This window comes from Peromyscus leucopus, chromosome 3 (genome assembly GCF_004664715.2).
Source record: "Peromyscus leucopus breed LL Stock chromosome 3, UCI_PerLeu_2.1, whole genome shotgun sequence".
Taxonomy (NCBI): domain Eukaryota; kingdom Metazoa; phylum Chordata; class Mammalia; order Rodentia; family Cricetidae; genus Peromyscus; species Peromyscus leucopus.
The window spans coordinates 60,164,531-60,188,718 of NC_051065.1; the positions used below are offsets into that span (position 1 = coordinate 60,164,531).

A 24,188-nucleotide genomic window follows, 5' to 3' on the forward strand; every position below is an offset into this window, starting at 1 on the left:
CGCCTGCAGTACTCGCTGTCCACAAAGCGGCAGCTGAGGGGCGGCTGCAGCCGGTGCGGCGGAGGCTGTCAGCAACTCTGCTCCTCCGCGGCCCTGCGCTCCCGGAAGCCGGACTGCCGCGCGAGTCCTGTCAGTGCGAGCCACGCGAGACCTCTTCTCGCGGCTTGCGGAGAGCACCGAGCAGCCCGGCCTGCGTGCGGCGGCGACTTCCCGGGACCGGACCGGACCGGGTAGCGGAGGGCCATGGCCGAGGCGACCGCCGCTCCGGTAAGGGCGATGATGCACGGGCGTCTCTGTCACCCGGGCTTCGGGGGGGAGCGAGGAGGCTGGGGACGGCCGCGGGCCTTGTCGCCCGCGTGGGTCTGCGGCTGTCGCCCGCCCTGGAGGGCCACCGCGGACTGCAGCCGCGCCAGGGGATCCGGCTCTGAGGTTTCTAGCTCACACGCGCCGTGCTGCTTCGGGTTAGCCCCACGGAACGGGGAAGTGGGCTCGAGGTGTTTTTGAAACCCGCCAGCCATTCTGTACAGCTGAGAGGGCTGCGGTTGCTAGGTGCGGCCGGACAGTCACCTGCGAGGCGGCGAAGGTAAACGCCAAGGTGTGCCCTTAACAGACTGCGTGAGGACGGACAGCGTCGCGCGCCCGCCTGGACAGGCCGAGGCCCTGCAGGGGACCTTGGAAGGGCCGACTGGAGCGTAGGCTCAGCCAGTGGCGCGGGTGCATGTGTGCTGCAGGCCTGCAGCGGGCCCAGCCGGGCACCAGAGAGATGCCAGAGCCGCCAGGGCAACCGCGACAATCCTTGCACACAGCCATTGAGGAAGAGGGAAAGGTTGCTTAACAGGACGTTCTGATGGGAAGTATTGGTCAGCTCAAAGAGACGTTTTAATAATAGGTCAGGAGCCGGCAGGTCCGCTGAGAAATAGTTAGGAAGGAAGAGAAGGAAGAGGAAAACGGGAGCCGTGAGGTTGGATGGGGAAGAGAGCAGAGGAGAATACCATCCTTACTCCTGGAGCTTAATTTTTTTTCCAAACAAAAAATAATAATTTAAAAGATAGTAGAGACCATCATGTATCCTATAGGTATATGCTGAGAGCTGTGCACCTACTTTTAATTCTCTACTGATCATGTTTAGGAGGTAAAACCATGGTGGCATGGTGGCTCACACTTGGGGGTCTGAGAGAAGAGGATCAGAAATTTTAGGATATGCTTGGCCAAATAACCAGATTGTGTGTCTTAAAAAAGAAAGAAAGAAGGTAAAACTGGAAATTAATTTCAGTGATATGTGATATTTAGTCTCGTGTATGCAAATTTTCAATAGCAATAAATATTACAGAATTATCAATGAGATTTTACAGTTTTTCATACTAAGTCTTCATACCACTGTTTTTTATACTCAGCACATCTGAGTTGAACTGACCACATTTCAAGTCCTCAGTGATCCCATGGAATCAGTGGCTATGGTACTGACTAGAGCAAGTCTGTTTTGATGAAGAAGAATTGGGAGATACTGATATTTTTAATTTTAAGAAATATTTTTAGGAGCTGGAGAGATGGCTCAGAAGTTAAGAGCACTTGTTGCTCTTGCAGAGGACCCGGGTTTAGTTCCAGCATTCACATGGTGGCTAACAACACTGTAACTCCAGCTCTAGACTATCTGATGCCCTCTTCTAACCCCTGAGGGCATCAGGCACACACATGGTGCCACACACACACACACACACACACACACACACACACACACACACGAAGATGAGATACTGATATACATGCAACAAATAAATCTAAATGATTTAAAACTATTTCTATTCTTTGAGAATTTAAGAGAATGTCTTTTGTTCATGTTCACCCACTCATCCGAGACTCACTCTTCCTTCCCTTGCCACTGTCCCCCAGTTTTGTGTCTTTTTTTTTTTTAAATGACCCATGGAGTCTAATTTGTGCTTTTCATATACTCCTTGGTGTATATTCCATTCACTGGAATGTGGTTGATCTACCAGGGGCCAAACCCTTAAAAAATGCATGCCCCCCCCAGATGCCATCAGTTGTCCACAGCTCCCCAGTTATGGGTGGGGCTCATGAACTTCCCTTCACCTTCTATGCTATAATGGGGACTAGCTTGATGTTCTGCAGGCAGCCTCGGCTGAAAGCAGTTCATGAGAGCAACAGTCCTGCTGTGTCCAGAAGACACTGTTTCACTCCAGTCCAGCATTGGTCTTAGAACCTTATTAACCTTCTTCCTCAGTGGTCCCTGAACCTTGGGGTTTGGACAGTGCTGTGGATGCCCCATTTGGTTGAACACTTCACTGACAAGTTTTTACTACTACTGCTACTACTACTACTATTACTACTGCTACTACTGAGTCTCTCTTTGAGACAGAATCTCACTCTGTAACTCTAATTGGCAAACATATAGACCAGGCTGGTCCCAAAGTCACAGAAGTATTCCTGCCTCTGCAAGTGCTAGGATCAAAGGCATGTGCCATCACACCAGCTGTTATTTTTGTAATGGCAGAAGGGTTGGTATTAAGAGCACAAGTGGAGAGACTAGCTTTTGTTACTGATAGTTTGATGTGGGAAGAATATGAAGAAAAAGAGTTTATGTCTAATTACTTCAGTTTCCTTTTTGTTTTGTGTTTGTTTTATGAGACAGGGTTTCTATGTATAGCCCTGGCTGTCCTGGAACTCACAGAGATCGGCCTGCCTCTGGCCCCCTCCCCTCCACCCCTAGTGCTGGGATTAAGGGCATGGGTCACAACAGCCTAGTTTACTTCAGTAAGGGTGCAGTGTGGAGAAGTCTCTGCCCTCACTGTGTGCTCCCTTAGGTGCAGGGTCCATCAACTAAGAACTTGCTTAAATTGCACATCTCCATTCTCTTCTTTCCACACTTACTAAATGAAAATATGTGTTTTTTTATTTTAATTTTATGTACATTGGTGTTTTGCTTATGGAACTGGAACTGGAGTCACAGACAGCTGTGAGCTGCTATGTGGGTACTGGGACTTGAACTCAGGTCCTCTGGAATAGCAGTCAGTGCCCTTAACTGCTGAACCATCTCTCCAGCCCTGGAACTATATGTTTTTAACTGGATTGTCAATATTTTTTGGGGTGGGGGGGATCAGGACTTGGGATTCAGGTCTTGCCATTGTAGCCCTTGCTGGCTTGGTACTCACTATGTAGCCCAGACCGGACTCAAACTCACAGCAGTTCTGACTCAATTTCCTCAGTGCAGAGGACAACACGGGGGAGTTGATTCTCTTCTTCCACGGTTTGGGTCCCAGGAATTGAGCTCAGATAATCAGGCTTGACTGCAAGTGCCTCTAACTGCTAAGCCATTACACTGGCCGACTGCCCAGCCTTTTCTAGTTGATTCTTTTGTACATTAGTTTGAGAGTTTGTAGACGCCTGAAGGGCACTAGGTAGTGTCAAGTGCGCCACTGAGCATTGACCATTGGTACATGTTGACAGCATCTCACATGGTTATATGATTTTCTTTTGTAGATCTCACCTGATGCTTGTAGAAGCAAAAAAATAAAATAAAATAAATGTGAATGATTCAACTCATTCAAAGTAGGTCAGCTGAGCAAGGGAGGCATTAGAGACATGAGTGAAATGGGGTTGGAAAGTGTCAGAAGTGGTCGAGCAGGGAAGAAAGCAAAGCCATGTGCAGGTGGTAGGCCAGGAGCGAATGGAATCATCATAGAAGAGTTATTATTAATGGATTGGAGGTCTGATGAAATGAGAACAAGACAGTGTGTAAAGTGGAAATAGAAGGCAGTGGCCAGAGTGGTGTATTGGGTTCAGAGAATTAGGCCTTGTAGAAGCTTAGTCTAACTTCGTATTTGTTGTACAGATTTCCTCCATTTATGATACTCTGTTTCAAAGTTTCAAAGTTTGTAATGAACAAACAGCCTGTGACTTTCTTGGAAAAAATCTAATTCAAACATCGTTACCAGCCTGAAAATTCCCATGTATTTTTCTAATTTGTCCTTTGGAGTTCCATAGTATAAGATTAAACAAACCTGTTCTACCTTCAATTTCAGAACCCTTGAATATTTGAAAATAGCTGTCATATTTTCTGTAGACTAGACATCCTCGGCCTGTTCAGTTATTACTAATTGGTATAGTTGTAGTGTATAAACGAGTGATAGACAGGGCTAGATATAAATTCTTAAGAGATTTGTCAGAAGGCACTGAGGTCAGTGAAACTTGGTGAGAATTCTTATGTACATTAATTAGCCTTTTCCAGAGATAGAAGAGGCAGCAGCAACCTGTATTTCTGGGCCTTTTATTAGAGAAATGGGCCAGACTAGCCTTAAGAAGCCAATTTATTTATTCACTATCTTTTCCCAATCCATCCTTGAACCCACCAGAACAGTTCCCTTGGCTTTTGATGCCAGCAGGCTTCAGAGCAACAAGGTTGACATAGGCACTATAAAGCTGTAATAAAACAGTTTTGGTTAATATCAGCTGGACAGTTAAGTAGTTCTTATTTGGTTGTGGTTTAGAGTCAGGATTCCTTCTAACTCTCAATGTCTTGTCCCATCTCTCCATTGCACATAGACTTCTGAATGGGACTCGGAATGCCTTACATCCCTGCAGCCCCTTCCTCTTCCTACACCTCCAGCTGCAAATGAGGCACACCTGCAGACTGCAGCCATCTCCCTGTGGACAGTGGTGGCTGCTGTCCAGGCCATAGAGAGGAAGGTGGAGGTCCACAGCCGGCGACTCCTCCACCTAGAAGGCAGGACAGGGACAGCAGAGAAGAAACTAGCCAGCTGTGAAAAGACAGTGACTGAGCTTGGGAACCAGCTGGATGGCAAGTGGGCCGTACTGGGGACCCTGCTGCAGGAGTACGGGCTGCTGCAGCGGCGGCTGGAGAACCTGGAGAACTTGTTGAGAAACAGGAACTTCTGGATCCTGCGGCTGCCCCCAGGTATTAAAGGAGATATTCCAAAGGTAATACCCCACTTCTAGGCTACAGTGGTACCACTAGCTCGGACACTAGCCCTTTAAGAGGTAGTCTTAGTCAGTCAGTTACTTAGGTGTTTTTATTTCCTCTTAAAATTTTCTGTTTCCTCTTAGATTGAGCAGGGCGGTGGTGGCGCACGCCTTTAATCCCAGCATTCGGGAGGCAGAGGCAGGCTGATCTCTGTTAGAGTGGTTCAGAGCAGGACAGCCTGTCTGTCTAACTAGCAGTGGTGGCACGCTTTAATCCAGCATCGGAGCAGAGCCAGGTGATCTCTGTGAGTTCGAGCAGCTGGTACCAAGTGAGTCCAGGAAGGTGCAAGTACACAGAGAAACCTTGTCTCGAAAAAAAAAAAAAAAAAATCTTAGGTTGATGGAACTCTGAAGGTATTTTATGTTTGTCTACTTGACAACTGTATGGTGTCCATCTTTCTTTCCTTTGTTTCTGTAAGACAGACCCTTGTAGCCAACGCTGGCCTTGAACTGTGGACTTTCTGCCTCTACCTCCCAAGCATTAGGATTGTAGGCATGGGACACCAGTGCCTCAGTGCACATTGTCAGGCTTCCAGAGAGAAAACACTTTCTCGTCCATAGTGGACTCTCCAGATTCTTCTTCCTCTTTTAATTTCTTTCACTTTTGCTTGTATATGAGTCACTTCTCTCTCTGTAAAACTGTCTGCCACAATCTTGGTGACAAAATTGAATTCAATTTCATTTAAATCAGTTAATTTGAATTTGGTTGACAATTTTGGTGAAAAGTTAGGAAGACAATGTGAGGGATTATAATCATGTGGTTCTTATAAGGGCTGAGGTCATCTGTGAGTCTAGGCTGTCAGTCATAGAACAAGCATGCTGAGAAGCTAATGTTGTCTTCTGAAGGAACGGGTTTATAAAACAGGAAGTTTTGATGATCCCTGTTTGACAGTGAGACACCTAGTTTCCAAACATACTCTTTCATTCATACATTTGCTCACAGACACAGGCCTTTTTAATTCTTTAAAAAAATATTTGTTTGGGGTAGGTATGCCTTTATTCCTAACACTCTGGAGGCAGAGACAGAAGGATCTCTGTGAATTTGAGGCCAGCCTGGTCTACATAACAGTTCTGGGGCAGCCAGGAATACATAGACAGACCTTGTCTCAAAAAAAAAAAAAATTTTTTTTTTGTCTTAGGAGTTTGATATGTAGCCCAGACTTGCTCACAACTTAGAATCTTACTTCAGCCTCACAAGTAATGGGATTGCAGGCATGAGGCATTATACCTGGGTTTCACAAGTATTTCTTTCTTTTTTTTCTTTCTGTCCTCTTTTTTTTGGGGGGGGGGTTTCAAGACAGGGTTTCTCTATGTAGCTTTGTGCCTTTCCTGGATCTCACTCTGTAGACCAGGCTGGCCTCGAACTCACAGAGATCTGCCTGCCTCTGCCTTCCGAGTGCTGGGATAAAAGGTGTGCACCCCCACCACCCCCAGCAAGACTTTATTCTTAACAAAACAACAACAACAAAAAGTCAACTTAACAAAACAACAACAACAAAAAGTCAACTGGCTTGGTATACTTTAAAATTTTTGGAGTTAAAGGTGGAAAAATTTTAAAAACTCTATAGACATTATAATACATGACTGAGATTATGACCTTTAAGACCAAGGAAAGGAATTTGAATTAGAAACTTGAGTACAATGGGAAGGAACTACAGGACTTGAGTACAGGAATTGTTACTGGCTTGTGTTTTAAAGAATTGACCTGGCTGCTTTGTGGAGATTTGTCGGAGCAAGAACAGAAACAGAGTGGGAACCAGGAGGGAGCGTTCATAAGAAGAAAGTGAGAGTGGCGTGGATGGTGAGGCAGTAAGATGAGGAGAAGCAGGTACAGGGGACTGACAGTAGGATTTCCTTTGTTGGGAATTTGACATGAGGGATAACTATCACTGTGAATTCACCGTGGGATAATTTACCTAGAACTTAGTGTTCTGTTTTACTTATTTCAAGGCTTATAATTTTCTTAAGAGTCCTAACTTGCTCAAGATCTTATGGCTACTAACAATAAACAGCAGAATTGTATTTTTAACCTAGTTGGATCTGAAGCATATACTCTGTAGATTTACTGACTCTTAGGCTCTTAGTTTAAGAACTGAGAGATGCCTGGGTGGGCACACCTTTAGTCCCAGCAGTTGGGAGGCAGAGTGAGTTCAGGACAGCCTGGGCTACACAGAGATCTCCAAAAACAAAACAAAACAAAACAGCAGAGAGTGGGGGAGGGACAGAGGAGAGAGGACTGAGAGATGGCTTACTTGTTGCTTTTATAGAGGATCTGGGTTTGGGTCCCAGCCATCTATAACTCCAGTTCCAGGGGACTCTGTGCCCTCTTCTGGCCCCTGCAGGCACCAGGCATACGCACAATACACTTAACATACATGCAGGCAAAGTACTCATACAGATGCATTAAATAAAAGTAAATCTTTAGAAAAAGAAAATGAACTGAATAGACGGTAACATTTCCTTTAGGATACTGTTATGGAGAGCTCACCAGAAATGACCACTCAGACACAGTGTATAGCCATTTGAAAGTCTTTATTCCAGCAGACTGAGGCCACACCCAAGTGTTCAGGGTCCTGAGTATCCCCCTTCCCATCCCCTCTGTGGTGGTATTGTGTCCCCTGCAGATTTTTTTTTTCAGAGTTGAAAGTCCAAGAGGTCAGAGCTCTTGGACACAATACCACCACACTCCTCTCCCACTCCCATCCAGTACACAGGATTTTTAAATCTTGAAACTATATCCTGGCACCTCATTCAACAGGTGCAGGGGGACTTTGCAGAAATAAGCAGTTTGTAGCAAGCAGTTTTAACAAAAGCTAAGATAAGTAGTTAGCTGGAGGGGGATCCTCACAAACAAGCAGTTTTAACAAAGGCTAAGATAAGTTAGCTAGGACATTCTGATCTTTGGTTCCTGGAATAGAGTTGGGTTGTTTTCCATGGGATTCTCCATCAAAGAGATTAGAATCTAGTTAAACCTGGAATGGCGTCAGCAAGAATACAGGGTGGAGGAACCTCTGTACTGTCTTGCCTCATCACAGTACCTCAGGGAGTAAAAGGAATGAGTCGTTATCACTGGGCAACAGTAGGTGCAAGAAGCTCAAGGAATGGTGAAGAGTCCTTGACGTGGAGATAGCATTGTCAATTATGAGATGGAAGAGACGTCTCTAGAGAGAGTGGATAACAAGAGATAGAAGGAGTCAACAGAGGAGCCTCAGCAGGAAAACAAATCAGAGAGTGGGTGGTGCACAGGGCTAAGTTGGAAAACAGCATTTCAAGTAGGGTTGTGATTTGTGAGTTACAATACTGGGAGGTCTAGAAAGGAAAGGACAGTGAACATGACGGCAGCATGGCCGTCAGAGGAGATCGTGACATAATTTGCTTTTCTGGCAAGACAGAGATAGAAGACAGAATAGCACAGTTGCAGAGTAAATAGGAAGAGAAGAAAAGAATGATAAAAATGAAGTTAGTTCTTCTCTCTCTCTCTCTCTCTCTCTCTCTCTCTCTCTCTCTCTCTCTCTCAAGTGTAAGTATAGAGCTATTAAAAGTAAGGGTCTGAAGAGCACTGGCTGCTCTTCCAGAGGACCCATGTTCTATTCCCAGCATCTACATGTAGGTTCACAACCAGTTCCAGGGGATCTACTGTGGCCTCCAGAGGTACAAGGCATCAATATGGTGCACAGACATACATGTAGGTAAAACACTTATACACACAAAAAATTTTAGAAGTGAGAATAGAAGCATAGAACACACTCCCAAGACTCCTCAGAAGCAAGTATTGGTTTTTCCCTTATCTTTCCAGAGAGAATTTATTAATATACACAGCAGATGTGTACATTATATACATACATACATTAGATAGAGATATGTAACTTTTACATAACTATATAATACAGATTATTCACATTGTTTTTGCTTAGAGTACAGTGTTTTATTGTTATAAAATCCTAACATCTTGGTTTATGAAATGGGGACATAACCATGACTAACTTTAGTAAACCATACAGAGTTATCCAAGGTGTCATAACAAAGGAAAATTTAAATCACTTTTCTCCATGAATATTAGCTGAAGTCTTATTAAATACTCTGATGGGGTCCTTATGTTTTCACTTAGTACAATGTCCTTTGAAATGCGATCTGATAACTTTAATTGCTATTTTATAAAGAAATAAAGACTTAGAGTTTAACCAGAGTCAGGCATGGTAGCACATACCTATAATCCCAGAATACAGGAGGCTCAGGCAGGAGGATTTACGTATGTTCAAGGCCAGCCTGATCTCCTAATCAGTAACAGGCCAATCAGAACTATACAGAAAAAAATAGAAGCAAATACACACACAAAAACAAAATCCCACCCCCCGCAAACAACAACCAAAAAACCTGAACAAAAACGTAGCTCAATTGCCAGAGTGATTACCTAGCTTGCATGAAGACCTGGGTTTGATCCCTGACACTACGTAAAACTGGATACATTAACACATACATGTAGTTGTCCCTACTCTGGGTGACTAACAGTAATGGTCTCTACCTTCCCAAATGCATAGCTCTCTGAAACCATTGTGAACTAGGGACTGGACTGTTCCTTAAGTTTTTCAGCATCTTCGTTCGTTCGTTCGTTTGTTTGTTTGTTTGTTTGTTTTTGTTTTTCGAGACGGGGTTCCTCTGTGTAGTTTGTTGCCTGTCCTGGAGTTCACTCTGTAGATCAGGCTGGCCTTGAACTCACAGAGATCCACCTGGCTCTGCCTCCCAAGTGCTGGGATTAAAGGCGTGCGCTATCACAGCCCAGCCCAGCACCTTTTTTATTATTTCACATAACACTTTGCAGCTAAGTAGACACTAAGATTTATTTAATGAAGCCAGGAGTGATGACATAGGCTTGTAATTACAATATTCTGGAGGCTGAGACAGGAGGATCATGAATTCCAGGCCAACTTAGGTTGTACAGTGAGTTCCAGGCCAGCCAGGCTATATAATGAGAACTTATCTAAAAAAATTAATAAAACAAATGAAAATATTATGAATAAGGAGGTTGAGGGGAAGGACAGTAGTCTGAAGTAGTGACTCTTGTGGGGAAGCTGGTCTACTAAGAAGGAAAGGGACTTTCTCCAGTGGCATCTAATCTTCCAGAACTCTCTGGGGATTCCATCTGGGGCAGCAGCCTGGCCCTCTTCTGCCTCCTTTTTTTGCTCCAAGGCCTTCCCCTGGCTACTCTTCCTGAGTCTCTGGTTTTGTTGGTACTTGAGTTTTTTCTCCAGCCCACTTCTGCCTTTCTCCTCTTGCTGCTGTGCCTCCTCCCTCCACTTTCTCCTTCCAGCTGCTCTGACTCCTCCGAACTCCGCCCTCTTGTGGTCTTTTCTTGCTTGCTGTATCTCCTGTTTGCTGGGAGACCTTACAGGGATGGTGGGTGGGCTGAACTAATACCCCCCAGTGTAGGAACATCATTTAACCCAGTGCCTCATTGCTAACCCCAGTGCATTGGTGAGGTGGGTTGAGTGGATGTGAGTAGCTAGAGCTATGGCAGTGTCCTCTCCTACTCTTTGGCAAACCTGCAGATAAATCCGGTACAATTTGGCCTGTGGAGGTTCTTTCTGCCTTAGTAAGAAGGAAATTGGAAATACTCCTGGAAAGAAAACTGAAAAGAAAGAAAGCCAGAACCTTTTTCATGATTGCCGGCTCATTTTCCAATGTGGACGCTTTTCCTCCTGGAAAAGACTGACAGATTATAGCCAGTGTTCTACAGGTATCAACTCACAGATTCAGGCCTTTAATCCCAGCACTCAAAGTAGAGGTAGGCATATCTTGGTGAGTTCATGTCAAGTTCCAGGCCAGCCAGGGCTACATAGTGAGACCTGGTCTCCAAAATAAAATAAAATAATAAGTAACCAAGTGCCAAAGAGTAAAGTAAAGCTAGTATCGGACTCTGAAAGTGGATGTGGAATGGGTACACAATGCTATAAAAGAACTCAAGTGCCTTTAGTGAAAAACAAACTCACCAAGAAAAATTTCAGTTGTGCTCAAAGAGCTCAGAGGAGAATTAGTATAAAAAATAAAGACTTAGAAGAATTGATGCTGCAAGGTCCTAACTCCATAAAAGCTAGAATTATTATGAATCTAAACTCACAAGAATTAAAAACTTTAATAAGAGAGTGTGGTTTTGGAATCTAGCTGTAGAAATGTGAAAGAAAGTACAGAGCTGAATATTATGAGCTCTCTATGAACTTATGTTTCTCTCTCTCTCTCTCTCTCTCTCTCTCTCTCTCTCTCTCTCTCTCTCTCTCTCTTTTGTTTGTTTGTTTCTTTGTTTGTTTTTTGAGACAGGTATTTCCCCATAGCCCTGGCAGTCCTGGAACTCACTCTGTAGCTCAGGCTGGTCTCAAACTCACAGAGACCTGCCTGCCTCTGCCTCCCAAGTGCTGGGATTAAAGGTTAAAGCACACACCATATCACCACCGCCAACTAGGACTTATGTTTCTTTTCTTTTTTTTTTAACTTCATTTTTATTTATTTTTTGTGTCTTTTACAGACTTAGGTTTCTTAAATCAAAATTTTCACACCAATGACCTCACCTAGCACATGTAAGGGCATGAGGTCAGCAATGGGTTTGTAATACAGGAAAACAAAACAAAATCCCCAAATCTGAATACCAGAAAGAATTTAAATGAATTTTGGAAGAGAAAAAAAGACAATAAATCCCCAATGAGCTAGGCATGGTGACATATACCTGTCATTCTGGTACTTGAGAGGTAGAATGGGAGGATCTGGAGTTCAAGGCCAGTCTGGGCTACATGAGACTGTCTCAATTACTAAGTAAATAAATAATACAATAGATAATAAAATAGAGTAGAATAACTTTTAAGTCTTCTAGAAATTATAATATTCAGAAGCTGAAGTGTCAGAATTTAGGGCTGAAAAAAATTCTGTTGCTCAAGTAGAAAAATATCCAAAGAGACTGAGCTTGGTGGCACACGTCTAGAATCCAACACTCAGGAGACAGGCCATCCTTGGCTACAAAACAAGTTCTAGATCAGACTGGGCTACATACAAATACTCCCATCTCTAAAAAAATAACCCACAATGTCCTTCAAAGACTGTGAGTGTAATGAGTTTGTTCTCTAATGACTGAAAATGGCAGCTAAATTATAGGCTAACTGCTTGGGGCAAAAAGCTACAAAACAGTCTTGGAATGTAGCTCTGTGGTAAAGCATTTGTATAGCCTGTGGAAAGCCCTAGGGTTGACCCCAGGCATCACAAAAAACAAAAATTAGAACTGCCAGACAAAATATCTTTTAAGTCAGTAAATCACATAAAATTAACAAGAAATAAATTGACTAATGAACTTTAAAAAAATTCAAACTAGATACGACCAACAGAAAAAACTGGAGGTAACAAGATCTAGATGTGAACTGGAAAGAGAGAGGAATAAGATTCAAGGTGAAATGGATAGATAGTCAGATAATGAAAATTTCAGATTATCTGGTAAATACTACATGGTGAGTTTTTTGTGTTTTCTTTGGTTTGGTTTTTTGAGACAGGGTTTTTCTGTGTAGCCCTGAACTCACGGGATTGACCTGCTTCTGCTTCACCAGTACTGAGATTACCTGTTGCAGCCACCACCACCCAGCTCTACATAGCATTCTTAATGGGAGCTTAGGGCAGTGCAGTGTACCTGAGCTCAGGGGTCTGAGAACAGCCTTGGGAACATAGTAAATCCTCCATTTCTTAAAAGAAAAAAGATCACGAATTAATATGTAAAATATGTGCTACAAAGGAAGACTTTTATCAGAAATTGTGGTGCTTTATTTTATAAATGAAAAACAAATTTGAGAGCTGGAGAGATAGTTCAGGTATTAAAGGCTAGGCTCACAACTGAAAATATAAGAGTTTGGTTCCCAGCACCCATGGCTGTCTCTCCAGCCTACCCCCAAAAAGAAAAGAAAATTAGAATATGAAAACATATTAGTATATTTAGAGAAAATGAAAGTGGAGTGTGATGTCTGGAAGCAATCTGAAAAAAATTAGTGTGAAGAAAAATTGTAGACTTTCCAGATGGCGTAAGAGTTAGCCAGAAAGAAACTTCAGAGTGTTGATTGAACAGCAGCAAGTTGCAAACATTGAAATGCAGAAGATGGAAGATGCATTGAAAATGGAAAACAATGAAAATTCTGACCCAAAACAGTAACTAGGTAGCTTATGGATTTAGGTGACCTAATTGCTGAACTCAAACCAAATATTGAAGGAAATGGTAAAGAGGATAAACAGGGATGGTAAATTTAAGAAGCCACGTTGAAAAAGTGTAACTGGAAGTTGGAAAGATAGCCAAAGAGAAACAGACACAGTGGTTGAATGAAAAGCACGGGCTGAATGCAGAGAAGAAACATGCAGTCAAGCTGAAGACAAACTGCAGTGAGTTGCAGTGGACTAGAGAGAAAATCTTTTCGTAAATACAAATTGAAGAGACTATAGGAGAAAGTGGAAGTCTGAGAGACCCATAAAGAAGGATTAGAGGGGCTGGAGAGATGGTTCAACAGTTAAAAGTACTTCTCAGAGGACCCACATAAGGTAACTCACAACCACCTGTAACTCCAGCTTCTGGATATGATACCCTCTTCTGTCCTCCAAGAGCACTTGTATTCATGTGCACATACACACATATATATAAATAAAAAACACATCTTAAAATTAAAAAATTGGAAGCCGGGCGGTGGTGGCGCACGCCTTTAATCCCAGCACTCAGAAGGCAGAGGCAGACAGATCTTTGTGAGTTCAAAGCCAGCCTGGTCTACAGAGTGAGTTCCAGGAAAGGCTCCAAAGCTACATAGCGAAACCCTGTCTCAAAAAAACTTAAAAAAAAAAAAATTAAAAAATTGGAGCCGCATGCATTGGCATGGAGGCAAAGGTAGGTAGATCTCTGTGAGGTCAGGGCCAACCAAGTATACATAGTTCCAGGACAGCCAGGATTACATAGTGAGATCCTGTTTTGAAAAAAATTTAAAAAAAAAAACATTTCATTTAAGACTATATAAAGCCAGCCTTTGACACATTCTAGACCTTCTTTTCCTATGAGAACTCTCAGAGTGGAAAACAGAAAGTAAGAGAAAGAGATATGTATATGTCTTTGGAAGACATCCAAAGGAAAAGAGTAGGTGAACATATTCAAAAATCAAAATACTAGGCAAGTTGTTAATGCATTCCTATAATCCCAGTATTTGAGAGGCTAAGGAATGAGGATGGAGAACTGGAAGCCAGCCTACACTATGTAGCTAGACACTTGCAGAAATAATTCCAGATACATTTGAAAAGGGGGCTTTCTCGGTTTCTACATGCTGTTTAAAAGAAAAATCCAAACACAAATGGCAAGAATTGCTTTGTCATGGGGGCTGGTGCTGACATCAAAGTTTTTCTATTTCTAGATCCAACATATCAGAACAAAGGCAAAAACCTAATGAGAATCCTTCCACAGCTCCTTAACCCATTGAAGAAACTTGCTTTTACAAGTTTTACAAGTTGCTACTTACTTGACCAAGTAGAACAGCTATGTAAAACATGAAGTTGTATTGTCAAGTGGTGAGAATATGTGAGAATGAAAGAATATGTGTATTATTTTGTTGAGATGTTCGTATGTGGCAGGCTGACCTCAAAGCCATTAGATAGGAATGACTGAACTTTGTGCCTCTACCTCTAGAGTGCTAGGATTACAAGAATACATCACCATACCTGGCTTATGTAGTTGTGGGAATTGAACCCAATCTTATACAGACTAGGCAAATACTCTACCAACTGAGCTACACCCCTACCCAAGAATATGCAAATAAAGTACAGTTACTATATAGACATGTGTTTATATAAACTAAATCAACATATAAGACATCAAAGGAGTGAAGGTTATGATTAAGACTTCAGCTGGGCGGTGGTGGTGCACACCTTTAGTCTCAGCACTCAGGAGACAGAGGCAGGAGGATCTCTGTGAGTTCGAGGCCAGCCTGGTCTACAGAGCGAGACTCAGGACAATCAGGACAACTACACAGAGAAACTCTCAAAAAAACAAAACAAGCAAACAAAATTTCTCAGTTAATAAAAATAGTATTTAAAAACCCAAGGAATAACAGCATAAGCTATTTAAAATTCTGTATGGTTTGAGACAGGTTTTCTCTGTAGCACTGACTATCTTAGAACTCACTTTGTAGACCAACCTGACTGCAAATTCAAGGACCTGCCTGTCTCTGCCTCCCAAATTCTAGGATTAAAGGTGTGCGCTACCATGCCCAGTTTAGAATATTTTTAAAGTATTTTTTAGACTACATCAATATTTTGTGTGTGTGTGTCTGGGTGCAAATGCACCACAGCACATGTGTAAAGGTCCAAGGATAACTAGGAGGCACTTCTCTCCTTTTACCACGGGGTGTGGTAGTTGAACTCAGGTTACAAGGCTCAAGGACAAGAACCTTTTCTCACTGAGCCATCTCACTGTCCCTGGTATATTTACTGACCTCCCTTTGAGGTTGTAAAAATTAAGTGAAGTAGCTAATGAGTGGAGGAAAAGATTTATTGAATGACTGAACGGTGTGGGAGGGACTGACTAACCATGTGATTATAATTTTAGGTGCCTGTGGCATTTGATGATGTCTCCATCTACTTTTCCACTCCAGAGTGGGAAAAATTAGAAGAATGGCAAAAGGAACTTTACAAGAATATCATGAAGGGCAACTACGAGTCTCTCATCTCCATGGGTGAGGCTGAGTTGGCACCTTTTAAACGAGGTGCCAGCAGTCCCAAGAGGGCTGAGACAGTCCCTGTTCCTACAGTGTCCTCATTCTCACTGTCCTTCTGTCCTCAGAATCTAGTTTTAAGCCAAAGAAGGACAGAGCTAACTTACTATGTGCAATTTTCTCATTTTCTTGTACCTGCTTTCTTGAGGAACTTGTAAATAGTTTGAGGTTGATAGATGAGGAGAAATGATAAAGGATCTAAAGAAATTAATTCCCTGACTGTGGACCTCAAACATTCCACTGCCTTGGAGATTATCATACTGATTTATCTCTTTGTCATACCTGCTTTCCATTTTTCCTTTCCTAGATTATGCCATGAGCCAACCTGATGTCTTATCTCAGATTCAACCAGGAGAACACAGTACAGATGACCAACCAAGGCCAGAGGCAAGTGAGATTCCTGCAGATGCCAGTGAAGGTAAGAGAAAGATTATATGCTCTTAAGCTCCTTTTCCTGGTCAGAGAAGGGGGCTTAATATGAAGAAAGCATGGCTTAGAGATGTTCAGAGCCATTCAGTGCTAAAATATTTTACACTTTAAATATTATATTTAACAACTAGAGAGAGTTCAATGATCACCTTGTCCTTTACCCATCAGTACCTCATACATGCTAATAAAGTACTCTACCACTGAGCGATAGCCCCTCCCCCAATTTTCTTTTGATATATATTTTTTTCATTTTTTGCATATATTTAATTCAGTACATTTTTTGCTGAAAATGATCAAACTGTGTTTGTTTTGTTTTGGTTTTTTTCTTTGTTTGGTTTTTTGAGACAGGATTGTCACACAGGCCTACTCTACTTACAGTACTCAAATTACAAATTTCCAAAAGGAAAACAGATGCTCAGAAGAAAGCATACTGTTGGCAGCTGAGGCACAGTAAGATGCTCTTGTAATGTAGGCGAAGTGTTGTGTGTATAAAGAACAGTTTTCCAGATCTCTATACCTGCAGGCAGTTCCTTATCAAGATGAACAGTCTCGGCCTGTGCTGAATTTCCCTTCTGACATGGGGAATGAGCCCTGGTTCCTTTCAGTGGAGAAGACTACTAACTACTTGACCTAGTTTCATTTCTATTACTATGATAAGATGTCCTGACAAAACCCAATTTAGGGGAGAAAGCATTTATTTTAGCTTACAATTTCAGGTGGCAGTCCATCAGGTGGAGAAGCTGCAGTGTGGAGCTTAAAGTAACCAGTGACATCCCATCCGTAGCAGAGAGCAGAAAGAAGTGAATGCATGCATTGCACACTCTCATGATTGCTCTCTTGTTGGTTCAGCATGACCACAGGCTAACCCAATGTAGACAGTCCTTATTAAGATTCTTCCTAGGCTGTGTCAAACTGAAAATTAAAGCTGATCATCACACCCAGTAATCTTAAATATGAATCCAAAATATTAAAATGAAATCATGATGTTTTTCTTTTTCTAAATGTTGTGTTCTTTGTAGTCATATCCACTGAAAAGATAAAAAAGCAATGATAACTGATTAGCAATTAGCACCCTTCCCAAGGACCAATAGGTGTGTGCCATTATATTGATCCTTATATTTGCTTATTAAATGGCACAGGTCACTGTTTTTAGAACTTTGGGAGAGATGTAAAGTCCTTTAGGATTTAAGGATTCATTTTGAAAGAACTTAAAAGGGCTTCATCATTCCCCCGTCTCTCTCTCCCCGTGTGTGTGTGTGTTGTGTGTGTGTGTGTGTGTGTGTGTGTGTGTGTGTCTGTGTGTCTGTGTGTCTTCCTCCCTCTTCCACTTTCCCTCACACACATACTCTGTGTGCTTGATATTTCATCCCAGGCCTAGGATGCCCTTTTTTGGGCTAGTAGAAAGCTGCTAATATCCAGAAAATGAGTCAAGCTCTCTATAGTTAGTTCTTCAAAGACCTCATAGATTACTTATAGTTTTATTTCTTGCAAATAAAAATAGCTAACTATTATACTAATTGTTTTGTTTCTTGAGACAGAGTCTTTTTATGTTCTCCAGCTATGAAATTCATTCATCATAGCCTCAAATTCACAATCTTCTACCTCCAGCTCCCAAGTGCTAGGATTATAGACATGTTAAGCTTTTCAGTGTCTACTTAAAAATCTCTACCCCACCCCCCACTTCCACCCAACCCTTCCACCATCCCTCTCACCCTCTCTCTTCTTTTTCCTCTTCTTTCTTCTTTTTTGAAATAGGGTCTCTCTATGCAGCTTAGCTGTCCTGGAACTCACTCTGTAGACCAGGCTGGCCTTGAACTCACAGAGATCTGCCTGCCTCTGCTTCTTTAGTTCTTTACCTTTATTTTTATTTTATGTGTATGGGTCTTTTGTCTGAATGTTTGTTGGTGTACCACATGTGTGCACTGCCCATGGTGGGCAGAAAAGGGCATTGGATCCCCCGGGACTGGAGTTACAGATAGTTATGACCTAACATATAGATGCTGGAAAATTGAACCCAGGTCCTCTGGAAGAGCATCCAGTGCTCCCAACTGTGGAGCCATCTCTCCAGCTCCCTCTTTTAAATCAGCCAGGTACTAGTGGAATGTAACTGTGCCCAGAGCAGAAAGAAAAGGTTAAATAAGAATACGGCCCAAGGACTATCTGCTATGGGGAAGAGATAGGAAGAATGTGCAGATTTGGGCAGGACAGCAACCTGCTTTTCCTATTTCCTACTATGAGCTACAAACAAAGCTAGTTAAGTCCATCCTTATCTTTGTTCCTTCCTTGATTTTGTATATACATTTATATATAAAGAAAAGGGAGGGGTGTGGTGGTAGAGGCAGGCAAATGGATCTCTGGTGGTTTAAGGCTAGCCTGATCTACATAGGAAGTTCTAGGCCAGCCAGGGCTATGAGTTGAGACCTTGTCTTCCTTCCCCACCAAAAGAAAGAAAGAAAGAGGGGTAGGGCCATTGAGACAGTGGGTAAAGGTACATGCTGCCAAGCCTGGTGCTCTGAACTTGATCCCCAAAACCCACAGAGTGAAAATAGAATCAACCACTACAGGATTTGCTGTAAGCTTACACACACACACACACACACACACACACACACACACACACACACACACTAAATAAAAGTGTGATTTAAAAAATATATGAAAGTGTAGAGGACTGGTGGCTATGAAGAGAAAGTCCCAAATGAATGAAATTCTATTCATCAGAAATAATGGCTTTTATACTCACATTTAACAGACATGATGGTACAAGTTTATATTCTCAGCACTACAGGTTGAATGGGGACAGGAAGATGAGGTATTCAATGTCTTCCGTGGCAACATAACAAGTTTGAGGCCAATCTGGGCTACATGAGATTATGCCTTTTTTTTTCCTTTTCTTTTTCTTTCTTTCTTTCTTTTTTTTTCCCCCCCTTTGGAGCCTTTTCTGGAACTCACTCTGTAGACCAGACTGGCCTTGAACTCAGAGATCTACCTGCCTCTGCCTCCTGACTGCTAGAATTAAAAGCGTGCACTACCACTACCTGGCCCGAGATTATGTCTTTAAAAAAAAAAAAAAAAAAAAAAAAAAAAAAGAAGTAACAGTAAACAGATGTGGTGGTGCACGCCTTGAACCCCAGCACTTCAGAAGCAGAGGCAGGTAGATCTCTGTGAGTTCAAGGCCAGCCTAGCTACATAGCAAAAGAAAAGAAAAAAGTACAAGCTTAACAATGTCAAGATGGCAGTGGTGGCACCCACCTTTAATCTCAGCACTGGGTGGCAGAGGCAGGTGGATCTCTGTGAGTTCAAGGCCAGCCTGGGCTACAAAGCAAGTTCCAGGACCAGCCAGGGCTGTTATGTAGAGAAACTTTGTCTCAAAAAAAAAATTAATAATGTCATGTTCAACAAATGAACATGATTATGTTATCTTTTAAACATATTTATTTATTATTTTATGTGTATGAATGTTTTGCCTGCATGTATGTATGTGAACTGCATGCCCAATAAGGTTTTAAGAGGCCATTGGTTCCCCTGGAACTGCAATTACAAATGGTTATGTGCTAGGAATCAAACCCAGGTTCTCTGCAAGTGCAACAAGTGCCTTGACCACTGGACCAACTCTCCAGTCCAATTTTGCCTTCTGATTCAAGTTCCCAAAAACCATTCTCTCTTTTTCTCCACAAATAGAGCCTGGCTTTCAACCTCAGATATTCTGTCTTGGATTAAACAAGAGGAGAGCCTCAGGTTGGAGTCCCCCAGGAGTCCAAAGAGAATGACCTGTACAAAGGCTCCTCCTATGCTGGTGAGTAACAGAGGGACCAGAGACGTTCATATTCAGCTCACACTAGGAGTGACTAAAGAATGCAGCCGACAAGGTGCTAGAAAGACAAGGAGCAGAGAGGAAGAAAAGAAAGGTAATGGTCAGCCAAGTTAGAAATGAAACCAAAAGGCCACCAAGGTTAGTGTGTGGGGAGGCACATGCGGTGACAGGGTGTGGGAGCTGGTTCTCTTCTTCTACTGTGTGGGTCCCAGAGATTGAACACAGGTTGTCAGGCTTGATGGCAAATGCATTTACCCACTGAGCCATTTCACCAGCCCAGAAAACATACTCTTACATGCAAATAAGAATTGTTGGGGCTGCGTATATCCGTACAGCCCTGGGTTCAATCTTTAGCACTATATTTAAAAAAGGAAGACAGGATTGTTAGAGGAAGAATAATAAGTATATAGAAATGAATAAAAGATGGAAATTAGGAAAACAGAGTATCTAAAGATCACTTAGAAAGGATAGATAGAATAGAGCCAGGCATGGTAGCCTGTAATCCCAGCACTCAGGAAGCAGAAGCAGGAGGATTGCCTGGTCTAGGATTGCCTAGAAACAGTAAGTTCTAGGCCAATCAAGGTTATACAATAAGACTCTGTCTCAGTCATCAATCAGTCAAAATAGAATAGAACAAAAATGGAGAGTGGGGTAGAGAGAAATGGGCAAAAGTGTTGGAGGAGTGCAAGTGGAAATATTTTCCCTCAGTAAAAGGAAAAAGTAGTGATAGACAAAGATACAAACGTTTCCTTCTATAATGAGAGTTAGGGCCAACTGCGACTTACTTCTTGAACAATAAAAGAGAATCTTGGCCAATGAGATGGCTTTAGTGGGTAAAGGCACCTATTACCAAGCCTGACCATCTAGGTTTGATTTCCCAAGACTCGCATGGTGGAAGGAGAGAACCAGCTTCACTAGCTGTCCTCTGACCTCCGCATGTGTAGCATGGCATGCACATGTCCCCCTCCACAAGATAAACAGTGTAATTTATAGGAGAGAATCTCAAGATCAGAAAGGACTCAACTGTTTATATAGCATAATAGAACCTGGTGTTTTTTTGTTTTTTGTTTGTTTGTTTGTTTTTGGTTTTGCTTTTTAGTCTATGCTGTGCCCTATGTTTCTCTAGACTCTGGGAAGTGAGAAATATGACGGTTTCTGCTCTTTAGAAAGTTTATACCACGGACATACTTACCAATCTAGACATGTCGTTAGGTGCATGGGAGTGAGTTAGATGAATGACTAAAAGATATTTGGGGTTTAGAAAACATGCCAGTTTTAGTTTAGGTATTTAGATACTGCATAACCAAGTGTGTGTAAAGCCAACCTGTAGTCCCAGCACTTGAGTTCAGGGCTAGACTCAAGTGTGAGTCCAGCCTGAGATACAGGAAACCCGTCTCATGCCCCCCCCCCCAGTAAAAGAGTGTGAGGGAAGAGCGGGCCTAAAAGATTGACTCGTTTAACTTGACTGTGATTTGGGAAGACAGGGAAAAGATGGGAAGCATCCTGGAAAAGGGAGAACAGAATGACCAAAGACACAGCAGTGGAAATGTGTTCTTATTTCTGGGAGGACAGTCAGCTGACTCTGGAAGGGTTTATCTCATAAAATGTAGAATGGAAGTAAAGAGGTGAGTTAGGCCCTGTCACACCAGGCAATGGATAAAGTTATTGAGTAGAAGTGAAACATAAAATAATATGGGGAAGATTGGTGCCACGGTTATTCCTTTTCAAAACGGAGCATCACAGTACAGTCTTATATTTGTAATGATTTGTCACCCCGCCGTATTAGTAATGAGAGCCCTTCCCTGAGCTTATCTGAGCAGTTAGCTGCTAAGAGCAACCTGCTAGAACTGGTTGGAATGTGAGAGGTACTGGTGAGATAACTCTGAGTCCCTTCTTTCAGATGAAGAACTTGTCATCAAAGCCGAAGACCTTGCGAGAGCCTCCTTGTGTCCTGAAGTTCCAGTAGCCTTCCCTGCGCCCCCACCACCAGCAGCCAAGGATGCTTTTTCAGATGTAACTTTCAAGAGCCAGCAGTGTGCACCCATGGCACCTTTTGGACGTACAGCCACTGACCTGCCTGAAGCCTCAGAGGGACAAGTGACTTTTACTCAGTTAGGAAGCTACCCACTCCCACCTCCAGTTGGAGAGCAGATGTTCTCATGCCACCATTGTGGCAAGAGTCTCAACCAAGACATGTTAATGACACATCAATGTAGCCATGCTGCCGAACACCCCTTAACCTGTGCCCAGTGTCCCAAGCACTTTGCCCCACAGGTGGACCTCGGTAGCACCTCCCAGGACCATGCCAGTGAAACACCACCCACCTGCCCTCACTGCTCCCGGACCTTCACTCACCCCTCACGACTCACATACCACCTTCGGGTCCACAACAGCACTGAGCGCCCTTTCCCCTGTCCTGATTGTCCCAAGCGGTTCGCTGACCAGGCACGACTCACCAGCCATCGACGAGCTCATGCTAGCGAGAGGCCCTTCCGTTGCCCACAGTGTGGTCGTAGCTTTAGCCTGAAGATCAGTCTCCTGCTGCACCAGAGGGGGCATGCACAGGAGCGCCCCTTCTCCTGTCCTCAGTGTGGCATTGACTTCAATGGCCACTCTGCACTGATTCGTCACCAGATGATCCACACAGGCGAGCGTCCCTACCCGTGCACAGACTGTAGCAAGAGCTTCATGCGTAAGGAACACTTGTTAAACCACCGGAGGCTGCACACAGGTGAGCGGCCTTTCCAGTGTCCGCATTGTGGCAAGAGCTTCATCCGCAAACACCACCTCATAAAGCACCAGCGCATCCATACAGGCGAGCGGCCCTACCCCTGCGCACTGTGCGGAAGGAGCTTCCGCTACAAGCAGACGCTCAAGGACCACCTGCGGACCGGTCACGGTGGGGGCTGTGCGGGTGATAGGGACCCTTCCGCACAGCCACCAGACCCACCTGGTCCACTCTTAACTGCCCTGGAAACCTCTGGCCTAGGTGTTAGCACTGAGGGCCTAGAATCTAGTCAGTGGTATGGGGAAGGAAGTGGAGGGGTGGTTTTGTAGATCTGTGTCCCGTTGGTTATTTATGTTCACAGCAGAGTTGAAGGTCCAGGAAAAAGCCGACAAGCTCCACAATCCATAGTAATTATCTGGTACATAGAGGAATTTGGGGGTGTCTACACTCAACTAGAGACATACTTGTGCTTTGGAAGTCCACAACAGTACAAGAATACCTTATTTTGAAAACTGGAAGAGAAGTCGGCACCCATGTCTTTCCAGATACCACAAAAGCAGTTTGGGAAGCAAGATTTTGCTTTTGATCATTCTGTCAGGATGGCAGAGTGAGAGTAGACTGCCTCTAGGTAGAGACAGGTGCATAGAAAGAGGCCCCCAAGCCTAAGGCCTGTCTTTAATTCCTCAGTGATGGGATGACTGTTGGGGGAATGTGTCTCTGAAACCAGCTAAGCTCTGTTCATACCTGTGTAGTCACCTTCTCCTGAAACATGGTGAGTGAGGCTGCTTCCTAGGCCTAGATTCTGTCTGCTAATACATTTTGTTTAATGTTGGTGAACAAGAAATCTGACTTCAATAGCTTATTGAAGGGGACAGTTCTTAGCTTTTACTAGCTTGATTTGAAACATTCTGACTCTTGTAGCAGCTTTTAAAAGGGTAGAGAACTTTACCACAGCCCTGGTTAGAAAATAAGGAGAAGAGTTTTTTCTCCAGGTAGGAGCTAAAGATCCCAGAGATCCCAGGCACAACAGTGATAGCAGAGCCTAAAAATCTGCCTGAATCATGAGTTTAGAGTCATTTCTATCAATTTATCCCTTCTCTTTTCCAAGCCGATGATCATGTTTTTCCATTTCTGGTGTTTAATTCTCTCTCTCTCTCTCAAGGGTCTCTCTATGTATTCTGGCCTAGAACTTGCTTCATAGACCAGGCTGACCTTGAACTCACAGAGATCTTCCTGTCTCTGCCTCATGTTCTGGGTGCACCACCATGCCCAACCTGATTTTCTTTACAATCCTTAGCAGCAAAAATCATCACTTCAAGACATCAAGCACTCTAGCAAGTGCTGCTGAGCTCAGGGCTTTTGTTCCCTCAGTAATGTAATAGCAGTATTGTAAATGTGATGCTCTTAAGGAAAGGATTTGCATCCCTGCTTGCTTCACCCCCACTGACAGTGAACAGAATGA

General features: G+C 43.2%; 1 protein-coding gene across 1 annotated transcript; it reads left to right on the forward strand.

Moving 5' to 3' along the window:
* On the forward strand, positions 1–23,570 carry Znf398 (zinc finger protein 398). The gene is given in 8 exon segments (XM_028879639.2): positions 1–267; positions 4,558–4,953; positions 15,590–15,716; positions 16,063–16,173; positions 16,318–16,320; positions 19,868–19,909; positions 19,912–19,980; positions 21,899–23,570. Coding segments are annotated over 8 exon segments (1,929 nt in total). The 5' UTR covers positions 1–243; the 3' UTR covers positions 23,056–23,570.
* The last annotated feature ends 618 nt before the right edge of the window (positions 23,571–24,188 follow it).